The 20,509-nt window shown below is 41.6% G+C and overlaps 1 protein-coding gene across 3 annotated transcripts in view; it reads right to left on the bottom strand.

Moving 5' to 3' along the window:
• Nucleotides 1-20,234, bottom strand: part of gopc (golgi-associated PDZ and coiled-coil motif containing) — a 38,946-nt gene extending 18,712 nt beyond the window's left edge. The window contains exons 1-4 of one of the 3 annotated variants that reach the window (XM_061900360.1): nt 19,743-20,234; nt 14,851-15,015; nt 14,281-14,304; nt 8,874-9,049 (exon numbers count right to left, since the gene is read on the bottom strand). In XM_061900360.1, coding sequence (XP_061756344.1) covers nt 8,874-9,049; nt 14,281-14,304; nt 14,851-15,015; nt 19,743-20,003 — 626 coding nt within the window. In that variant the 5' untranslated portion in view covers nt 20,004-20,234. The remainder of the gene's footprint in view (nt 1-8,873; nt 9,050-14,280; nt 14,305-14,850; nt 15,016-19,742) is intronic. The other 2 variants (XM_061900359.1, XM_061900361.1) reach the window with 2 other exon arrangements.
• Between the last annotated feature and the right edge of the window lie 275 nt (nt 20,235-20,509).

Raw genomic sequence — 20,509 nt, 5'->3', positions numbered from 1 at the left:
TTTTCTTGCGGCCCAGCCTCACCTAGTTTCTGCATTCAGTGGCCCCCAGGTAAATTGAGTTTGAGACCCCTGCTCTAAAGGATATCACCACATGGGCTCAGAAACACTTTAGAAAACCACTGCCACTCAATACAGTTTGTCGCTACATCTGTAAGTGCAAGTTAATGCTCTACTATGCAAAGCCAAAGCCATTTATCAACAACATCCACAAACGCCCCTGGCTTCACTGGGCCCGAGATCATCCAAGATGGACTGATGCAAAGTGGAAAAGTGTTCTATGGTCTGACGAGTCCACATTTCAAATTGTTTTTGGAAATATTCGAGATTGTGTCATTCGGACCAAAGGGGAAGCGAACCATCCAGACTGTTATCGACACAAAGTTGAAAAGCCAGCATCTGTGATGGCATGGGGTGCGTTAGTGCCCAAGACATGGGTAACTTACACATCTGTGAAGGCACTATTAATGCTGAAAGGTACATACAGGTTTTGGAACAACATATGTTGCCATCCAAGCATCGTCATTTTCATGGACGCCCCTGCTTATTTCACCAAGACAATGCCAAGTCACATTCAGGACGTGTTACAACAGTGTGGCTCCGTAAAAAAAAAAAGAGTGCGGGTACTTTTCTGGCCCGCCTGCAGTCCATACCTGTCTCCCTTGGAAAATGTGTGGCGCATTATGAAGCGTAAAATACGACAGCGGAGACCCCAGACTGTTGAACGACTGAAGCTCTACATAAAACAAGAATGGGAAAGAATTCCACTTTCAAAGCTTCAACAATTAGTTTCCTCAGTTACCAAACGTTTATTGAGTGTTGCTAAAAGAAAAGGTGACGGAACACAGTGGTGAACATGCCCTTTCCCAACTACTTTGGCACGTGTTACATCCATTAAATTCTAAGTTAATTATTATTTGCAAAAAAAAAATAAAGTTTATGAGTTTGAACATCAAATATCTTGTCTTTGTAGTGCATTCAATTGAATATGGGTTGAAAAGGATTTGCAAATCATTGTATTCCGTTTATATTTACATCAAACACAATTTCCCAATTTATATGGAAACAGGTTTTGTAATTGGTCAAAAATAATCTCATAACCTTCCTGAAAAAAACATATATGCTTACATTTGTGAATAATAATGGTTCATGTTCATAGCTGATAGCTGCATAATTGACAGATCCATCCATCCATTTTCTACCCCTTGTCTCTTTCGGGGTGGCGGGGGGTGCAGGAGCCTATCTTGCACAGTTTTATTGGAATTTACTTGCTTGTATTTGTCACATACTGACATAGTTTTACTCACCCCCCATGGATTGTCGGCTTCTTAAGATCTCACTGTTGAGTTTGTACATTCATATTTCTTATAAGCAAAACAAAGTTAACGCTAATTAACATGTTTGTGATGATTTTATCCAAATGAGAAACGATTACAATCGATAAATCGGGGCGGCATGGCGTTGTGGGTAGAGCGGCCGTGCCAGAAACCAGAGGGTTGCATGTACGCTCCCCGCCTCTTACAATCTGAATCGCTGCCATTGTGACACTTCACCCTTGCCCCCAGTGCCGCTCACACTGGTGAATGAAAGGTGGTTGTCGGAGGGGCCGTAGGCGCAAACTGGTAGCAACGCTTCCATCAGTCTACCCCAGGGCAGCTGTGGCTATGAAAGTATCTTACCATCACCAGGTGTGAATGAATGATGGGTTTTCACTTCTCCGTGAAGTGCTTTGAGTTTCTAGAAAAGTGCTATATAAATATAATCCGTTATTATTATTATCTTTGAGAACCAAATCGTTAAGCATGATTGAAAATGGAATTGGGATCGGTGGAGGAGCTGGACGAAGTGGCTGGGGAGCGGGAAGTCTGGGCTTCCCTGCTTAGGCTGCTGCCCCCGGTACCTGACCTCGGATAAGCGGAGAATGATGGATGGCTGGATGGATAATCCTGATTCTGGAATTCATCCAAACCACACAACATTTATTCCTGAAGTACAGCCGTGACGCTATCTTGCTGTGTAGGGTTATTTCATTCATGAACAGTATTCAATTAAGAATAACATTCAGATAAAAGTTATTTTTAGTAAAACTATATACTTCATTTTTAAGTCACATAATCTCGCTAAATTAAAATGTGACAATATTTCTGCTTCTCCTCTCTGAGCTACCACCTTACCGTGGTAGAGGAGTTTGCGTGTCCCAATGATCCTAGGAGCTATGTTGTCCGGGGGCTTTAAGCCCCCTGGTAGGGTCTCCCAAGGCAAACTGGTCCTAGGTGAGGGACCAGACAAAGAGCAGCTCGAAAACCTCTATGAAAAGTAAAAACAAAGGACCCAGATTTCCCTCGCCCGGACGCGGGTCACCGGGGCCCCCCTCTGGAGCCAGGCCCGGAGGTGGGGCACGATGGCGAGCGCCTGGTGGCCGGGCCTGTACCCATGGGGCCCGGCCGGGCACAGCCCGAAGAGGCAACGTGGGTCCCCCCTCCAATGGGCTCACCACCCATAGCAGGGGCCATAGAGGTCGGGTGCGATGTGAGCTGAGCTGGGTACACTCGAGGGAGTACTGGAGAGTGCTCCCTCGGGTGATTCCCTTGTTCTGCTAGGGGACTTCAACGCTCATGTTGGTAACGACAATGAAACCTGGAGAGGCGTGATTGGGAAGAATGTCCGCCCGGATCTGAACCAGAGTGGTGTTTTGTTATTGGACTTCTGTGCTTGTCACAGTTTGTCCATAACAAACACCATGTTCAAACATAAGGGTATCCATATGTGCACTTGGCACCAGGACACCCTAGGCCGCAGTTCCATGATCGACTTTGTAGTTCTGTCATCAGATTTGCGGCCTCATGTTTTGGACACTCGGATGAAGAGAGGGGCGTAGCTTTCTACCGATTACCACCTGGTGGTGAGTTGGCTGCGATGGTGGGGGCGGATGCCGGACAGACCTGGCAGGCCCAAACGCATTGTGAGGGTTTGCTGGGAACGTCTGGCAGAGTCTCCTGTCAGAGAAAGTTTCAATTCCCACCTCCGGCGGAACTTTGAACATGTCACGAGGGAGGTGCTGGACATTGAGTCCGAGTGGACCATGTTCCGCACCTCTATTGTCGAGGCGGCTGATCGGAGCTGTGGCCGCAAGGTAGTTGGTGCTTGTCGTGGCGGTAATCCTAGAACCCGGTGGTGGACACCAGCGGTCAGGGATGCTGTCAAGCTGAAGAAGGAGTCCTATCGGGTTCTTTTGGCTCATAGGACTTCAGAGGCAGTGGACAGGTACCGACAGGCCAAGCGGTGTGCAGCTTCAGCGGTCGCAGAGGCAAAAACTCAGACATGGGAAGAGTTTGGGGAAGCCATGGAAAATGACTTCCGGATGGCTTCGAAGCAATTCTGGACCACCATCCGCCGCCTCAGGAAGGGGAAGCAGTGCACTGTCAACACCGTGTATGGTGCGGATGGTGTTCTGCTGACCTCAACTGCGGATGTTGTGGATAGGTGGAAGGAATACTTCGAAGACCTCCTCAATCCCACCAACACGTCTTCCTATGAGGAAGCAGTGCTTGGGGAATCTGTGGTGGACTCTCCTATTTCTGGGGCTGAGGTTGCTGAGGTAGTTAAAAAGCTCCTCGGTGGCAAGGCCCCAGGGGTGGATGAGACCCGCCCGGAGTTCCTTAAGGCTCTGGATGCTGTGGGGCTGTCTTGGTTGACAAGACTCTGCAGCATCGCGTGGACATCGGGGGCGGTACCTCTGGATTGGCAGACCGGGGTGGTAGTCCCTCTCTTTAAGAAGGGGGACCGGAGGGTGTGTTCCAACTATCGTGGGATCACACTCCTCAGCCTTACCGGTAAGGTTTATTCAGGTGTACTGGAGAGGAGGCAACGCCGGATAGTCGAACCTCGGATTCAGGAGGAACAGTGTGGTTTTCGTCCTGGTCGTGGAACTGTGGACCAGCTCTATACTCTCGGCAGGGTTCTTGAGGGTGCATGGGAGTTTGCCCAACCAGTCTACATGTGCTTTGTGGACTTGGAGAAGGCATTCAACCGTGTCCTTCGGGAAGTCGTGTGGGGAGTGCTCAGAGAGTATGGGGTATCAGACTGTCTTATTGTGGCAGTCCGATCCCTGTACGATCAGTGTCAGAGCTTGGTCCGCATTGCTGGCAGTAAGTCGGACAAGTTTCCAGTGAGGGTTGGACTCCGCCAAGGCTGCCCTTTGTCACCGATTCTGTTCATAACTTTTATGGACAGAATTTCTAGGCGCATTCAAGGCATTGAGGGGTTCCGGTTTGGTGGCCGCGGGATTAGGTCTCTGCTTTTTGCAGACGATGTGGTCCTGTTGGCTTCATCTGGCCGGGATCTTCAGCTCTCACTGGATCGGTTCGCAGCCGAGTGTGAAGCGGCCGGAATGAGAATCAGCACCTCCAAATCAGAGTCCTTGGTTCTCTCCCGGAAAAGGGTGGAGTGCCATCTCCGGGTTGGGGAGGAGACCCTACCCCAAGTGGAGGAGTTCAAGTACCTAGGAGTCTTGTTCATGAGTGGGGGAAGAGTGGATCGTGAGATCGACAGGCGGATCGGTGCGGCGTCTTCAGTAATGCGGACGTTGTACCGATCCGTTGTGGTGAAGAAGGAGCTGAGCCGGAAGGCAAAGCTCTCAATTTACCGGTCGATCTACGTTCCAATCCTCACCTATGGTCATGAGCTTTGGGTCATGACCGAAAGGATAAGATCACGGGTACAAGCGGCCGAAATGAGTTTCCTCCACCGTGTGGCGGGGCTCTCCCTTAGAGATAGGGTGAGAAGCTCTGCCATCCGGGAGGAACTCAAAGTAAAGCCGCTGCTCCTCCACATCGAGAGGAGCCAGATGAGGTGGTTCGGGCATCTGGTCAGGATGCCACCCGAACGCCTCCCGAGGGAGGTGTTTAGGGCACATCCAACTGGTAGGAGGCCACGGGGAAGACCCAGGACACGTCTTCCCAGACTATGTCTCCCGGCTGGCCTGGGAACGCCTCGGGATCCCCCGGGAAGAGCTAGACGAAGTGGCTGGGGAGAGGGAAGTCTGGGCTTCCCTGCTTAGGCTGCTGCCCCCGTGACCCGACCTCGGATAAGCGGAAGAAGATGGATGGATGGATATTTCTGCTTTAGAGGGGAAGTGCACTTTTTTGGGGAATTTTGCCAATAATTCATTTGAACACATCTGTTAGTTTGCTTTTTAATGCATTTTAACTTGTAAATAAATGTACATAATACTCTGTTTACGATAGAGTCTATGTGAGGTGGGGATTTTGCCCATCACGCACAATTCTTATGTGAGAAAAGAACACACTTGTTTTTCTCTTTTCTTTGCCTTCTAGGTAACCATTGGGATTAACCAGTTCCGCCAAAAGTAACAAGTATCTGGCTAACTTTTTTTGTTTTGCTGCAATGTGCCTTCCAATCCGAAGAAGTCGCTTCGAGTGTGTGCCAAGACGAGTCATGCGTCACAAACTTTCACATTATGATGGATTTTCCGAAAAAAATACAATTTAAGATGGGTTTTGTGACTACCATCTATGGCAATGGAGGAGACATCCATCCATTTTTTACCACTTCTCCCTTTCAGGGTCACGGGGGTGCTGGAGCCTTTCCCAGTTGCACTCTGGCTGAAGACAATGAAACCAAAAGTAATAACAGTAGTTTAGACATGTTAGCTCGAGTTCTTGTGTAGCTAACTTAGCCTTCTACTGTGAGACAATGGCATCACCGTCCTTTGACAAAATACAGTATGATTTTCCTATAAACTACTTTTAAGTGGATTAGTGCCTACTCAGTGTTTGGCAATGGACGAGTCAGTCATGCAATTCGTTATAACGTTTACAATGTAGCTCGTAGTGTACCTTACAGCCTTGAGCCTTTAACTGTTTACAACTTGAAGCGGAGTTGTAAACTATATTACTAATCATGCGGAATTTTACCGTGGTTTATCATTATACCGTTTATCGTTACATCCAAGCAGTCAGCAGCCAAACTATGAGCCTTTGTAACCCATCCACCCATCCATTTCTTATCGCTTGTCCCATTTGGGGTCGCGGGGGGAGCTCGAACCTATCTCAGCTGCACTCAGGCTGAAGACAATGAAACCGAAATAACAGCAGATTAGAAATGTGTAAATTATACATTAGTAATGTTAACAAAAGCTGTTGTGCAGCTAACTTAGCCTTCTTCTGTAAGACAATGGCACCACTGTCCTTTGACAAAATACAGCATGATTTTCCTATAAACCATTTTTAAGTGGATCACTGCCTACTCAGTGTTTGGCAAATGATGAGTAAGTCATACAATTCATTTTAACGTTTGCGATGTAGCTCGTAGTGTGCAGTACAGCATTGAGCCTTTAACTGTTTAAAAATCGAAGCAGAGTTGTAAACGATATTACTAACTAGCCGTAATTTTACTGCGGTTTATAATTATACCATTTACCGCTATATCCCAGCAGTCAGGCGCCAAACTATGAGCCTTTGTAAACGTTTTGAAATAATTAGATCATCATTTACAGACCAAATAATATATTGTGATATACAGTGGGGCAAAAAGTATTTAGTCAGCCACCGATTGTGCAAGTTCTCCCACTTAAAACGCTGACAGAGGTCTGTAATTTTCATCATAGGTACACTTCAACTGTGAGAGACGGAATTTGGAAAAAAAATCCAGGAATTCACATTGTGGGAATTTTAAAGAATTTATTTGTAAATTATGGTGGCAAATAAGTATTTGGTCACTTCAAACAAGGAATATCTCTGGCTCTCACAGACCTGTAACTTCTTCTTTAAGAAGCTCTTCTGTCCTCCACTCGTTACCTGTATTAATGGAACCTGTTTGAACTTGTTATCTGTATAAAAGACACCTGTCCACAGCCTCAAACAGTCAGACTCGAAACTCCAATATGGCCAAGACCAAAGAGCTGTCGAAGGACACCAGGAAAAGAATTGTAAACCTGCACCAGACTGGGAAGAGTGAATTTACAATGGGCAAGAAGCTTGGTGTGAAAAAAATCAACTGTGGGAGAAAGGATCAGAAAATGGAAGACATACAAGACCACTGATAATCTCCCTCGATCTGGGGCTCCACGCAAGCTCTCATCCCGTGGGGTCAAAATGATCAAGAGACCGGCGAGCAAAATTCCCAGAACCACACGGAGGGACCTGGTGAATGACCTGCAGAGAGCCGGGACCAAAGTAACAAATGTTACCATCAGTAACACACTACGCCGACAGGGAATCAAATCCTGCAGTGCCAGACGTGTCCCCTTGCTTAAGCCAGTGCATGTCCAGGCCCGTCTGAAGTTTGCCAGAGAGCACATGGATGATACAGCAGAGGATTGGGAGAATGTCATGTAGAACTTTTTGGTACAAACTCAACTCGCCGTGTCTGGAGGAAGAAGAATACTGAGTTGCATCCCAAGACCACCATACCTACTGTGAAGCATGGGGGTGGAAACATCATGCTTTGGGGCTGATTTTCTGCTAAGGGGACAGGATGACTGATCCGTGTTAAGGAAAGTATGAATGGGGCCATGTATCGTGAGATTTTGAGCCAAAACCTCCTTCCATCAGTGAGACCTTTGAAGATGAAACGTGGCTGGGTCTTCCAGCATGACAATGATCCCAAACACACCGACCGGGCAACGAAGGAGTGGCTCCGTAAGAAGCATTTGAAAGTCCTGGAGTGGCCTAGTCAGTCTCCAGACCTCAACCCCAAAGAAAATCTGTTCAGGGAGTTGAAAGTCCGTGTTGCTCGGCGACAGCCCCAATACATCACTGCTCTCGAGAAGATCTGCATAGAGGAATGGGCCAAAATACCAGCTACTGTGTGTGCAAACCTGGTAAAGACCTATAGTAATTGTTTGACCTCTGTTATTGCCAACAAAGGTTATATTACAAAGTATTGACTTGAATTTTTGTTATTGACCAAATATTTTCCACCATGATTCACAAATAAATTCTTTAAAATTCCTACAATGTGAATTCCTGGATTTTTTTTCACATTCTGTCTCCCACAGTTGAAGTGTACCTATGATAAAAATTACAGACCTCTGTCATCATTTTAAGTGGGAGAACTTGCACAATCGGTGGCTGACTAAATACTTTTTTTCCCCACTGTATATTATCACAAGAGACTGTAAAATACATTGCAATGTGGATTTTAGGCCATATCGCCCATCCCTAACCTGGACTCGGTATGACTCATAGCGCCATTATTGCTAACAAGAGTCAATATTGATCTTAGTTATCAGCGCTCACCAGTCTGGGCAATACAAAGGGTAGTTGACTATGTCAAGATGCACTTCATCAACATCAATAACACAGCTTTAGCATGAGCAAAGTGGAATGACAACGCAAGACACGCATTGCCAACATCACGGTTGAATAAGATCTTCATCATGCTCTCATGTTTGATGACAAGAAAAAGGGTTCTCCTCTTTAGCTAATTATCGTAGCTGCAAAGTGTATGCAGAACAACCCACGCCCATGGTTTAAGCACACATAAGCCTAGTTTTAACTTGGAGAAATTACCCAAGATGTGACATCGAGGAATTACCTAGGATGTGACAAAGCATTTCCACGTTGTGGCCATGATTTAGTGGCCAAGCGACTTTTAAAGGATGCCCTGGGCTACTGGTAAGTACAATCTACAATCTAAAATATGTGTACCACAGTCATGTCCGGACCCAATTAACAGTGATAAATGAAAGGTGACAGTGTAACATTTATTTTAACCAGATTTTTTTTTAATTCATGCATAATAGCCAGTTATGGAAATTAAGTTATTCTGACACCTCCGAAGCCACGTCCCACTACACAAATGGTGTAGCCGCAAACACTGACCAAAACCTCAACTTAAAGACATTTCCTTACCTGCCAGCCAGTTCCTTGTCCAAGTACTTGGCAGCGAGTCGAGCGCCGTACACTTCAGCCTGAAGTACAGCCATGTGACGGCGAAGAGCCTCATTTTCTTTCTTGTACAGTCTAACGTCAGCCTCTAGTCTCGCTTCAGACAATTTCTCCTTCTTGCTGGCCTCAAGCTCCTGTTCCTAGAAAAAAAGATAAATGTGAACACAACACAAAAACAAGCACCACAAGCAACATCGGAAACAGTTTGAAGCACAGCTTCTTTCATTATCTAAAACAAGAGCACCAGACTAGTGTACCAGAGTAGCTACTGTGTGCTATATGTGTGCATTTATGTTTGCTCTAATTATATGTAAATGTATGAATATTTACAGTATGTTTAAAATCATAATTCTTTTTTTTTCTAAACAGTGTGATGTTCATTGTTTACTGGAATCATAATTACTTTTTCATTTGTCAAATCTGAAGTATGGGGTTAAATCCCCTTTCGTTCTGCACACACAATGATCTTCCTACAGTTTGTGATACAATGTTTTGACAGAGTACTGTTCTTTTATGGAAAGCATGCACAGGAAGATGATGTATTTTAATAAAAAACGCTCAAAAATAGAGCCTTCTAGCAAATCAGAGACTCCGTTTCTCCCGAAACAAAAGCATAGCAACATGCTATGAGGGTGAACACATCAAGCCCTTGTACCTGGAAGCAGTGTTGGTCATCTCCCCTTAAAAAAGTAATTAGTTAGTAACAAATGACTTCTGCCAAAAAATAAATGAGTAAGTAACTCAGTTACCTCATTGTAAGAGTAATTAGATACTCAGCAATTTTTTAAATTTTGTTATTACGTTTGATAACATCGAAAATCTTTATATTAACTGTTTGAGGAGGAAAATCACTATATACTCTATTTTACAACATTTGGTTGAACTCAGCAGATTGCAATGTGCCATAAGATATGTATAGAAACAAAAATGTATAAAAAAAATAATATTTCATAAGTTGCAACATTAAATATTGATAGTGCAAAACTCAATACGGTGGCAAAAAGGTCAACTTTGGTAAAAAGACACAAAGGAACATGTTGGCCTTTATGTAGTGTAATTTTCTGCACCTGTATACCAAAATACATCCTGGAATAACATTTGATAAAACTAGTAGCAGGTTTAGGGCAAATAAATTACATGCATTCAAGTAAAACGTTTAAAATTGTTCTTGATTGACATGCTGACAATAACATTGAAACAGTGATGAGGTGCTACCGGATCAATGCCATGTTTGTGTACATTGTGAGCTCAGGGGACGTTTACAAATAACTTAGAGCAGTGGTTCTCAAATGGGGGTACGCGTACCCCTGGGGGTACTTGAAGGTATGCCAAGGGGTACGTGAGATTTAAAAAAAATATTCAAAAAATAGCAACAATTCAAAAATCTTTTATAAAAATATTTATTGAATAATACTTCAACAAAATATGAATGTAAGTTCATAAACTGTGAAAAAAAAATTCAACAATGCAATATTCAGTGTTGACATCTAGATTTTTTGTGGACATGTTCCATAAATATTGATGTTAAAGATTTATTTTTTTGTAAAGAAATGTTTAGAATGAAGTTCGAGAATCCAGATGGATCTCTATTACAATCCCCAAAGAGGGCACTTTAAGTTGATGATTACTTATAATTGAATCACTTGTTCATTTTTCAACAAGTTTTTAGTTATTTTTATATATTTTTTTCCAAATAGTTCAATAAAGACCACTACAAATGAGCAATATTTTGCACTGTAATACAGTTTAATGAATCAGAAACTGATGACATAGTTCTGTATTTTACTTCTTTATCTCTTTTTTTCAACCAAAAATGCTTTGCTCTGATTAGGGGGTTTGAATTAAAAAAATGTTCACAAGGGGTACATCACTTAAAAAAGGTTGAGAACCACTGACTTAGAGCACACATGTAGGAGAAAATGAGCGCCAGATTTTTTCACCCTAACCCACCTACAGCACAACACGGGAAATCTTCCCTTAGTGGAGCTTTTTTCTTTCATTTGAATGGTGATATGATATATTTTGTCATCAGATTTATCTATGCAACATCATAATTCCTTACACTTAACAATACTGTATCCTAATTCTGCTGTGACTCTGGTTCATTTTGTCAATCAAACTATATTTATAAATCACTTTTCATGCACAGGCAAGTGGCAACACAAAGTGTTTTACACCAAAAAAAGAAAACACATGCACACACAGCACTATTGACAATAACAAATCATTGTGTGACATTTGTGTTTGTCTGTTTTTTCAGTAGCAAATATCTTCTCATTGATAGGTTAAACTGTGGTAATTGCGGCTCCAGTCAGACTTTACAATATCTCTTCCTCTCTAACATAGCAGTAAAAATTTATTCGGTCCAGTCGGATGACACCCGCTAATATCTCGTCTACCGAAATAGTTCTGCATTCACGTGAACAAAATGTGGGGCTAGAGGATTTTAAGGAAAAAAAAAACCTAATTGCGATCTGATGAGTAAAGAAACAAGTCATGTTACTTTTGACCTGTCAGTCAACATATTTTTGTCTTAGTTGCACACATTAGAACAATATGCAATAATCCACTTAAAAAAGTGATTGTGTTTATGTCTACAACGGTCATGTTTACACCGTCTTTGACCGTTTGTCGTAGCCTCGTCGCTGTCCACCCATTTCAAACAGACCTCGAAATGCTGTCACCGGAGAAGTTCTTTCAGCCATTTTACACTGTCAAATTACAATTTTTTTTCTACATTTAAATCACTTCCTTGTGGTCTACACAACATGTAATGGTGGTAATTTGGTCAAGATTTTGCATTTTTCCACACTGCTTACTGACTGTCTCTTCAGGATGTGCCGTTTTGTGGGCGGTCTTATTTACCCGCCTCCTGCGTCTTCTCTACTCCATTCAATTAGTAGTTTTTAGCCCTTCAGTATATAATTTAATGACAAATATAAGTTAGAACTATACATTAATTTGTATTAGAAATGGCAACAGTGCATGAAAAAGAAGGAGCTTATTAACTACAGCGCGGCAATGGCAGTTACCACCCAAAGCATTTTGAGTAAATTTATATCATAAATGGATTAATCCGCTGACTTGTGAATAAGGTCTCGGGACTGAGTAAATTCCAAACGGCTCGTTTAGAGGAAGTATGAAGGAAGGCAAGATTGTTTTATAAATATCAACAAAATGCTTTCACGTATTGATTTCAAATTTTCGGGACCCATGTAGATCCCAAATAGACAACAGCGTGTACCAATAAGCATGAAAAGTTGATTTTGCATAATACGGCCTCTTAAAACTTTTGCAGATCTAGTGTAGTAATACAACACAAATGTTGTTCGTTAATTAGCACACTGTCTGCATCTACTGCAGCGCTCACAAACTTGCTGATTCCTGTAATCACGTTTGATTGGCCAGCAGGTCAGCAACGCAAGGCTCAACAATTCTGATTCAAAGACTGGGGAGAGAAGACATTTTAAATATAAAAAAACTCAGCCTTTTGACATATAGTTTTTGCAGTAATTAAAACGTCTATGTCAATTTGATGTCAATTAACTGTGCAGCTCTAATGGAGTGTGATGTGGACAACTCAAAACTTGTAGATGTCTTTAGCTGTTTGCGTGCAATCAGTGTGGAAAACTCAGACGGATGTGGCGATACAAGAAAGGAGCATGGGCAATTTGCGTATAAAACACAACACATCACAAACAGCTTGCAACTGTGAATCGGTTCACTTAAGAGCTTGTTTACAAATCTCTCTCTACTTTATATATCTTTGTAAGGGGTTGAACTTACCAAATCAGTACTTTTTTCCCCCCACTCTATGTGTTAACTACTATACTACTCTCGTTACCACTAAAGGTGGGAGTATTTGGGCACCTTACAATTCGATTACAATTACAATTCAGGAGCTACGATTCCTTTAAAAATCAATTATTGATGCATCTTTAAATTATGTAAATTGATGCAGTTTTACATTTCTTTCGTTTCACTAAAGAGTTTATCACTTGCAACTTAAAAAAAAAAAAAAATCATTTGGAATAAAAAAGTTAAATGAATTCCCACATTTATTAAATCAATGAAAATGTGTGCAAAACCGCACCATATATGCCCTATAATAAAGGCGCAGGTCGGATCTCTTGGTGAGGTGGCTCGCTGCAGTCAGCCACAAGTTTTAGAACTGTCTGCATTATTTTATTTACAATAAATTAATCAATTATTGACGTTAACTAATCGATTCTATAATCGTCAATGTCCAAATTGCGACGCATCTAAAAATCGATTATTTCCCCACCTCTACGTAACACTACTGTTAAGTTCTCATAAACTCACTACTAGACGGTTCAAAAAGTAAAATGAACCAATAAATATTACAGTAACTCGAAGTCAGTCACAGTTCTGGGATAATAACTTGTGTACTTAGTCGAGGTGGGAACCTTCAGGCACCTCAGGATTCAATTACGATTCAGGAGCTACGATTTGATTAAAAATCTATTATTAGTGCATCCTTAATTTATGTATGTTGATGCAGTTTTATATTTATTTTTGTGTCGCTAAATAAGCCTTTATCACTTGCAACTTAAAAAAAAGAATTCATTTGGAATAAGAACCAGTTCAATTAATTCCCACCTTTATTAAATTAATGAAAATGTGTACAAAACCAAACCATGAGTGCCCGATAGTAAAGGAGCTGATTGGATCACTTAGTGAGGTGGCTCCTGGAGTCAGACAAATTTCAAAACTGTCTGCCTTACTTTGTTTACGATAAATTAATCGATTATCGATTGATGGCGTTTACTAATCAATTTTTTAATCGTCCATCTCCAAACTGCGATGCATCTAAAAATCGATTATTTCTCCCACCTCTATTACTTAGGAAGCAATACCAATGATCACAAATTCATAATGGTTATACACCAGAGGAAAACACATAGAAGGGAGAAGCAATTATTAATGTACAACTTAAAGATTAATATATATATATTAAAAAGATCCTGCAGGTGGTACCTACAGACGATCAGTCCGCAGACTGAACGACATGCCCTGAAGCACTGATCAAGGTTTGAGACCAGACCTGACAGGAGACTGTCATCTCATCAGGGGCATGATCAGACGTCACATTTTAAATTGAAATTCGAGCAGTCTTTCATCAGTTAGTGCTTAGTGGACTTTGTTATTGTCAGCACCATGTAAGTATCACTATGTAATCTAGTAATCATTTCAAAAGATTTTCACCTGGATAAGAGTATTTCATTTAACATTTCAAAAGCTCCTTTTAACTTTTTGAACAGTGTATAATTTGTACATGAATATGCAACTAAGAATGGCATTTTCAGTAAAAACCTAATACATTCTTTTTAAAATACACACATAAACTTACCATCTGTTCCAATGTACAGGCAGGCTTTAGCGGAAAAGAGGGAGCAGCAGAAGAGAGAGAAGTCACAGATTAGAGGAACGATCAATTCAAGCTTCAGGAGTAGTGAGTAGTATTTATTCAACGTCATTGACAGGCATATGAAATGCTGGGATTGTAACTTCAGAAGAGAGGATTTAAAGACCATAATGTCAATGCAGGAAAGGTAGGAAGAGAAAGACAAGTCCATGCCCACCCCCCATTAAATGGGGGGGGAACGCATAAGAAAACGGAAACGCATCAGCTGCGCATGTATGCATGTGTTCGTCTTTGTTTTTTTTTTATTATTTTCATCCAAGATATACATGTACCTTAATAATTAAGAGTATGAGAATTAAGACATGAAAGCAAAGGTCCATCTTGTTGTTGAACACAAAGATGATGTGATACAGACCTAATAACTCCCAAGCTGGGAACAGTCACTCCACTGCATCAACAATCAATAAATTGATAAAGTCTATATTAACTATTTGTCTTGTGATGGGTGTGATTAAGAGGTGTGGAGACGACAATAAGTGAAGAAAACCTGTTTACCAGTCGATGTTTGATGGAGTCAGACTCTGGAGCTTGACCTTGCTTGGCATGGAGCTGCAGCTGGAGAGCGTGAAGCTGCAGAAGTTGGTCATGGACTTCTCTCTCCACCACCACCCGCTCCGCTTTAGCCTCAGTCAGCTCAGAGCGTAGGTCTACGAGCTGGGCCTGGAAAGATGGGGAGGCAGTGAGCACAGGGCGAGGAACAGCAAATAAATTCTACAAGTCCGTGCAGCTAGAGATAGAATTCATTAGCAGGGGTGTAACGGTATGCCATGGCCATGGTTCGGTGCTAGCCTCAGTTTTAAAGGTCAGTCAGTTCATGTTGGGTACCGCGAGGGGACAAAATGCAAAACATAAAACTGCGTAACTTTTCTGTAAACAACCTTAATGAATTTTAAAAACAAAAAATGCTGGCACTGGCAGCAGATTCTCTAATTAACACAATTGTTAAATACAAATGATATAAATAACACATTAATATTTATTGATTAAATTATTAATATATAATAGGTTACAATTAGGGGTGTTTCAATCAGGGTTTTATGTTGCGTATTCCCATCATCCATGAGTGACATCTGCCAATACCGATCACATGTAGATACTGTACTGGAATTGTATATTTTATTTTACAGTGAGTGCTATTAACAGTGTGGCTACAGTGGGTCTCTAAAGTCATTCCACTAAGGACCGCATCCTGAAAAATTAAACAAGGGTCTATGTTAGAATAATTTTATCTAAGTTATCACAAAAACTTTGTGTTTCATTGAGTTCCCAGCGAGAAGCAAAAACATGTCTTTGAACCTACCAAGAAGGCTTGTAAAACTCCACTGTGTAGGATGGAAAGCAACATGAAGGTGTTCTGTTTCTTTCATGTATTGTAATCAACAGAAAGATATTGTCGTGACCCAAGAACTAAAAAGTGGAGAGGAAGCAGGGCCTGATTCCCCTCCAGACACCTCTATTTTGAACTCTTTTGCGAACTTCTTTTTGAATTCTTTTACAAACCTCTTTTTGAACTCTTTTGCGACTTCTTTTTTGAACCGAGCTTTTCTTTTGCACTGTTTTGTAATCAAAGGCGATAGCAGTTTACGACCCCGTCCCTTTGGAAGCAGATGTTGCCATGTGGTCAGGGAAGGTCCAAATAAAAGAGAGAGCCGTACAATTTTTCCCACCCAACCAGGTCCAACGCCATAACCGCACTGAAGCAGCTCTGACGGAGGTAGCCTACTGTTACCACTCTACTCAGGTTATTTTGTATCATGGGAGTGTTCCAGCTAGTCCTAAAATTGAACATATTTCCAGTTTCTCATCACAACATGTTTTAGGAGTAGGAAGAAGCATCCATCCATTTCCTACCGCTTGTCCCTTTCAGGGTGGCGGGGGGTGATGGACCCTATCTCATAGTTTATTTAATCCTAATCCTTTTCGTTTCATAAAAAATACCAACACATTTGTTTTGCAGTCAACACAACAGTGAATTAATAAGTAAATAAAAAAATAAAGAAATATTAAATACATATATACACAATACAATTCTCAAAAATAAATAGTTAAATAATTGAATAGGATCGTCTATATTTTCAATAAGGATCAATATGTTTTATCAGGAATCTTCTTCCTAGGGCTTTGTAAACATTTCAGGCTGGAAATTTTGTTCCCTTTAGTGTGCGTTTCATAATTGCTAAGCAGCCAACTGAAAGCCAATGGATGTGTTAGCTTTGACGGCTAGCATCACGTCTAAATTGTGTATTTAAACAAATATGATAAATTGCCCTGGTCAGAACTGCATCAGCCTGTCTTACAGATCACCTTGCCTGAACAGAAACGCTTAAATGATGTCTAAACTCCCACAGGCTGCTCGCTATATGAGTGTCAATTATGTCCGCTCTGAGATCAGTAGGTCGTGAGTTCAAACCATACAAAAGACTATAAAAATGGAACTAGGGCTGGGCGATATATCGATATACTTGATATATAGGAATTAATTCCCATGAAAAACAGCACGGGATCCATCGTCTGGCCGTGGTTTGGCTGTTCAACATTTATGAGGCAAAAGTGTTGCTACAAAAAGTAGCGGCACTGCTAATGTAGCATCATTTGAAAAGTCACCCGCTACAGAATGAGAAGTGCTTGAAACTCTGCATGTCAACATCTCCGTTCGGTGCCACACCAACAAAATGCCGAAGCAACCATTTCCAGATCAACGCCGTATGAAAAAAAAAGTCAACAACAGAAGGCGATAACGTCCGCAGGAGCCTATTATGCAGCTCATTTTTATTTGGCACTTATTGTAATATATATAGTGACATCATGCACAAAAGTGCACCTTATTTGTATTTAACTATTGTAGTGGCATTCTGCATAAAAAGTACACTTTGATTTAGTGTTGTTTTGATAGGTCATCTTGGTGACATTCACAAAAGTGCACTTATAGCTTGTTTTAAAATGTCTCTGACCATCTTGCACTTTCTGTTTTGAAATGACATGAATGTTTGTGCCACTGCTTAATAACTGTTTATTAAATACAGTTTTGGTCAATTGACTTAGTTGTGATTAGTGATGGGATCGGCAGTTCTTTTGACTGTACCGAATCCCTAGAATCAGTTCCTAAAATTGATTCGTTCAAAAAATTCGTTCAGCGAATCGCCCCCCCTCCTCCTCCCAAAAGATGTGTGCAGGTCGGCGAATCATAAGTCAGTCAGTAACAGCTTCCCCAGCGGCAGATCTCGATGTGTGTCAGTTTGCGAACGACACACGCCCTCAGCACCCACAGTGACTGAACGAGATCCTCAATGTGACGTCCTCCAACGCGACACAGTCAGTTCTCTGTGTCAGTAGGTTCGCGAGTCCTGAGAGCGAGAGCGTTGTCGTTCACTGAATGATTCTCGTTAATCCGCGGTGAACGAACCGTAAGCTCCGTCCCTCCCCCCACCCCCATGATGAGTAGCTGGGGGATCAGTGAGTCACAGAATGTGCCAGTTCCACTCATACCGGCATGGTCCCGGCGGAGCTCAACTGAACTCAGAAAGGAACGAATCAGTTCATGAAGTGATTCTGTTCAGTATGCACACTCAAAAGATTTGTTCGTTCGAACGAATCGTTCGCAAACGACACAACACTAGTTGTGATTTCCCTCTGTGCATGAAAGTTAAAAAAAATGAGCACATATTAATGAAGTATGAACAAGAATGTTTCACTGTAGACCAGTGTTTCTTAACCTGGGTTCGATCGAACACTAGGGGTTCGGTGAGTCGGCCTCAGGGGTTCGGCGAAGGTCAAAACACCCGATTCATTGTGTAAATAAAAACTTCTCCCTATCGCGTATTACGGATACGGCAACAGCAGAAGTCACACTGATTTGCAGGTGTGTACGGTAATTTTTTGTGAGTTTATGCACTGTGTTGGTTTTGTTGTTTGAACAATTTTGTGCACCAGTAAAAAAAAAACATGGTAACACTTTTAGTATGGGGAACACATTCACCATTATTTAGTTGCTTATTAACATGCAAATTAGTAACATATTGGCTCTTAACTAGTCATTAAGTACTTATCGTCTTATTTTCGGCATGGCCTTATTATAACCCTAACCCTCTAACCCTGACCCTAACCAAATAACTTTAAATTAAGTCTTTGTTACTTAGAATATGTTCCCCATACTAAAGTGTTACCAAAAACATATAAGTTGTAAATATAACTGTCTTGAATTTGAATAAATACAATTATTTTTTATTAAAGAAGGGTTCGGTGAATGCGCATATGAAACTGGTAGGGTTCAGTACCTCCGACAAGGTTAAGAACCACTTCTGTAGACACATATAATCATTATACTGCTGTGATTGTATGCATCAAGTGTTCATTCCAGGCTAGGCAAAATATCGAGATATATGTTGTGTATCGTGACATGGCCTAAAAATATCGAGATATTAAAAAAACGCCGTATCGCCCAGCCATAAATGGAACCCATTACCTCCCTGTTTGGCACTCAGCATCAAGGGTTGGAATTGGCGGTTCAAATCACCAAAATGACACCCGAGCGCATCCACTGCTGCTGCTCACTGCTCCCCTCACCTCCCAGGGGGTGGAATAAGGCAGTGGTTCTCGAATGGGGTTACGGGTACCCCTGGGGGTACTTGAAGGTATGCCAAGGGGTACGTGAGATTTTTTTAAATACTCTAAAAATAGCAACAATTCAAAAATCGTTTATAAATATATTTATTGAATAATACTTCAACATAATATGAATAATAAACTGTGAAAAGAAATGCAACATTGCAATATTCAGTGTTGACAGCTATATTTTTTTATGGACATGATCCATAAATATTGATGTTAAAAATTGCTTTTTTTGTGAAGAAATGTTTAGAATGAAGTTCATGAATCCAGCTGGATCTTTATTACAATCCCCAAAGAGGGCACTTTAAATTGATGATTACTTCTATGTGTAGAAATCTTTATTTATAATTGAATTACTTGTTTATTTTCAACACGTTTTTAGTTATTTTTATATCTTTTTTTCCAAATAGTTCAAGAAAGACCACTATAAATGAGCAATATTTTGCACTGTTAATACAATTTAAGAAATCAGAAACTGATGACAAAGTGCTGTGTTTTACTTCTTTATCTCTTTTTTTCAACTAAAAATGCTTTGCTCTAATTAGGGGGTACTTGAATAAAAAAAAATGTTCACAGGGGGTACATCACTGGAAAAAGGGTAAATAAGGGGTCAAATGCAGAGGGTAATTTCCCCACACCTAGTGTGTGTGTTTGACTAGCATTGGTACTTAAAAAAAAAATTTCTTCTTCTTTACAGCCAACATTCAACATCAATCACGTTTATAGCGTTGACGTCGTGCATAAAGTGAGGCAAACCCCTTAAAAGAAGAGCAACAAACCTCCAGTTTGTGGTTCAGTTGGAAAACAGTCTGGGCTTTGTGGCACAGCTGAGCGAAGCAGGAGCTCAGGCTGGTCATCTTCTGCCTGCCCTCGTACGTAATGTCCACTTGGTCCGGGTCTATTTCCCCGAGCAGCAGGTCCACGTCCACGAAGGCCTTGTCGAACTCCTTCTCCAGCACCTCCAGCCAGCGGAACACCGACATCCCCGGGCTGAGGGCCGAGCCGTGGCCCGCCGGGGAGCATCCGGCAGAGGCGGACATGGCGCCGACACAGCAAACGTTGACGTTAGCTCAGCAACTAACCAACGTTTGCTGACTTAAACGACAAGGAATCCTCTTTGTGTTGTAGCGGTAAATGATATTAAAACCCGAGGACGTATAGTCTGATAGTTAACGAGTGGAACATTCGGGAACGAATATTTCTAATGGAAGTCACTGCTGACCAGGAAGTGCCACAGCTGTAGTGATTCCACCTAGCGACTACTTAGGGCTGGCTGATCCCAGGCCAAAGCAATGGATCATCGATAGAAGCTGTCATTGTGTATATGAGTAGGGGGGAAGAGATCATACATTTAGTGTTTAACACACACACTCTCATATATATGTGTATATATATACATATATATATATATATATATATATATACACACATACACACGGTGGGGCAAAAAAGTATTTAGTCAGCCACCGATTGTGCAAGTTCTCCCACTTAAAATGACAGAGGTCTGTAATTTTCATCATAGGTATACTTCAACTGTGAGAGACAG

This window comes from Nerophis ophidion, linkage group LG05 (genome assembly GCF_033978795.1).
Source record: "Nerophis ophidion isolate RoL-2023_Sa linkage group LG05, RoL_Noph_v1.0, whole genome shotgun sequence".
Classification (NCBI taxonomy): domain Eukaryota; kingdom Metazoa; phylum Chordata; class Actinopteri; order Syngnathiformes; family Syngnathidae; genus Nerophis; species Nerophis ophidion.
Note: the sequence above shows the minus strand (reverse complement) of the source record. Positions and strands in the feature narration are given on the sequence as shown.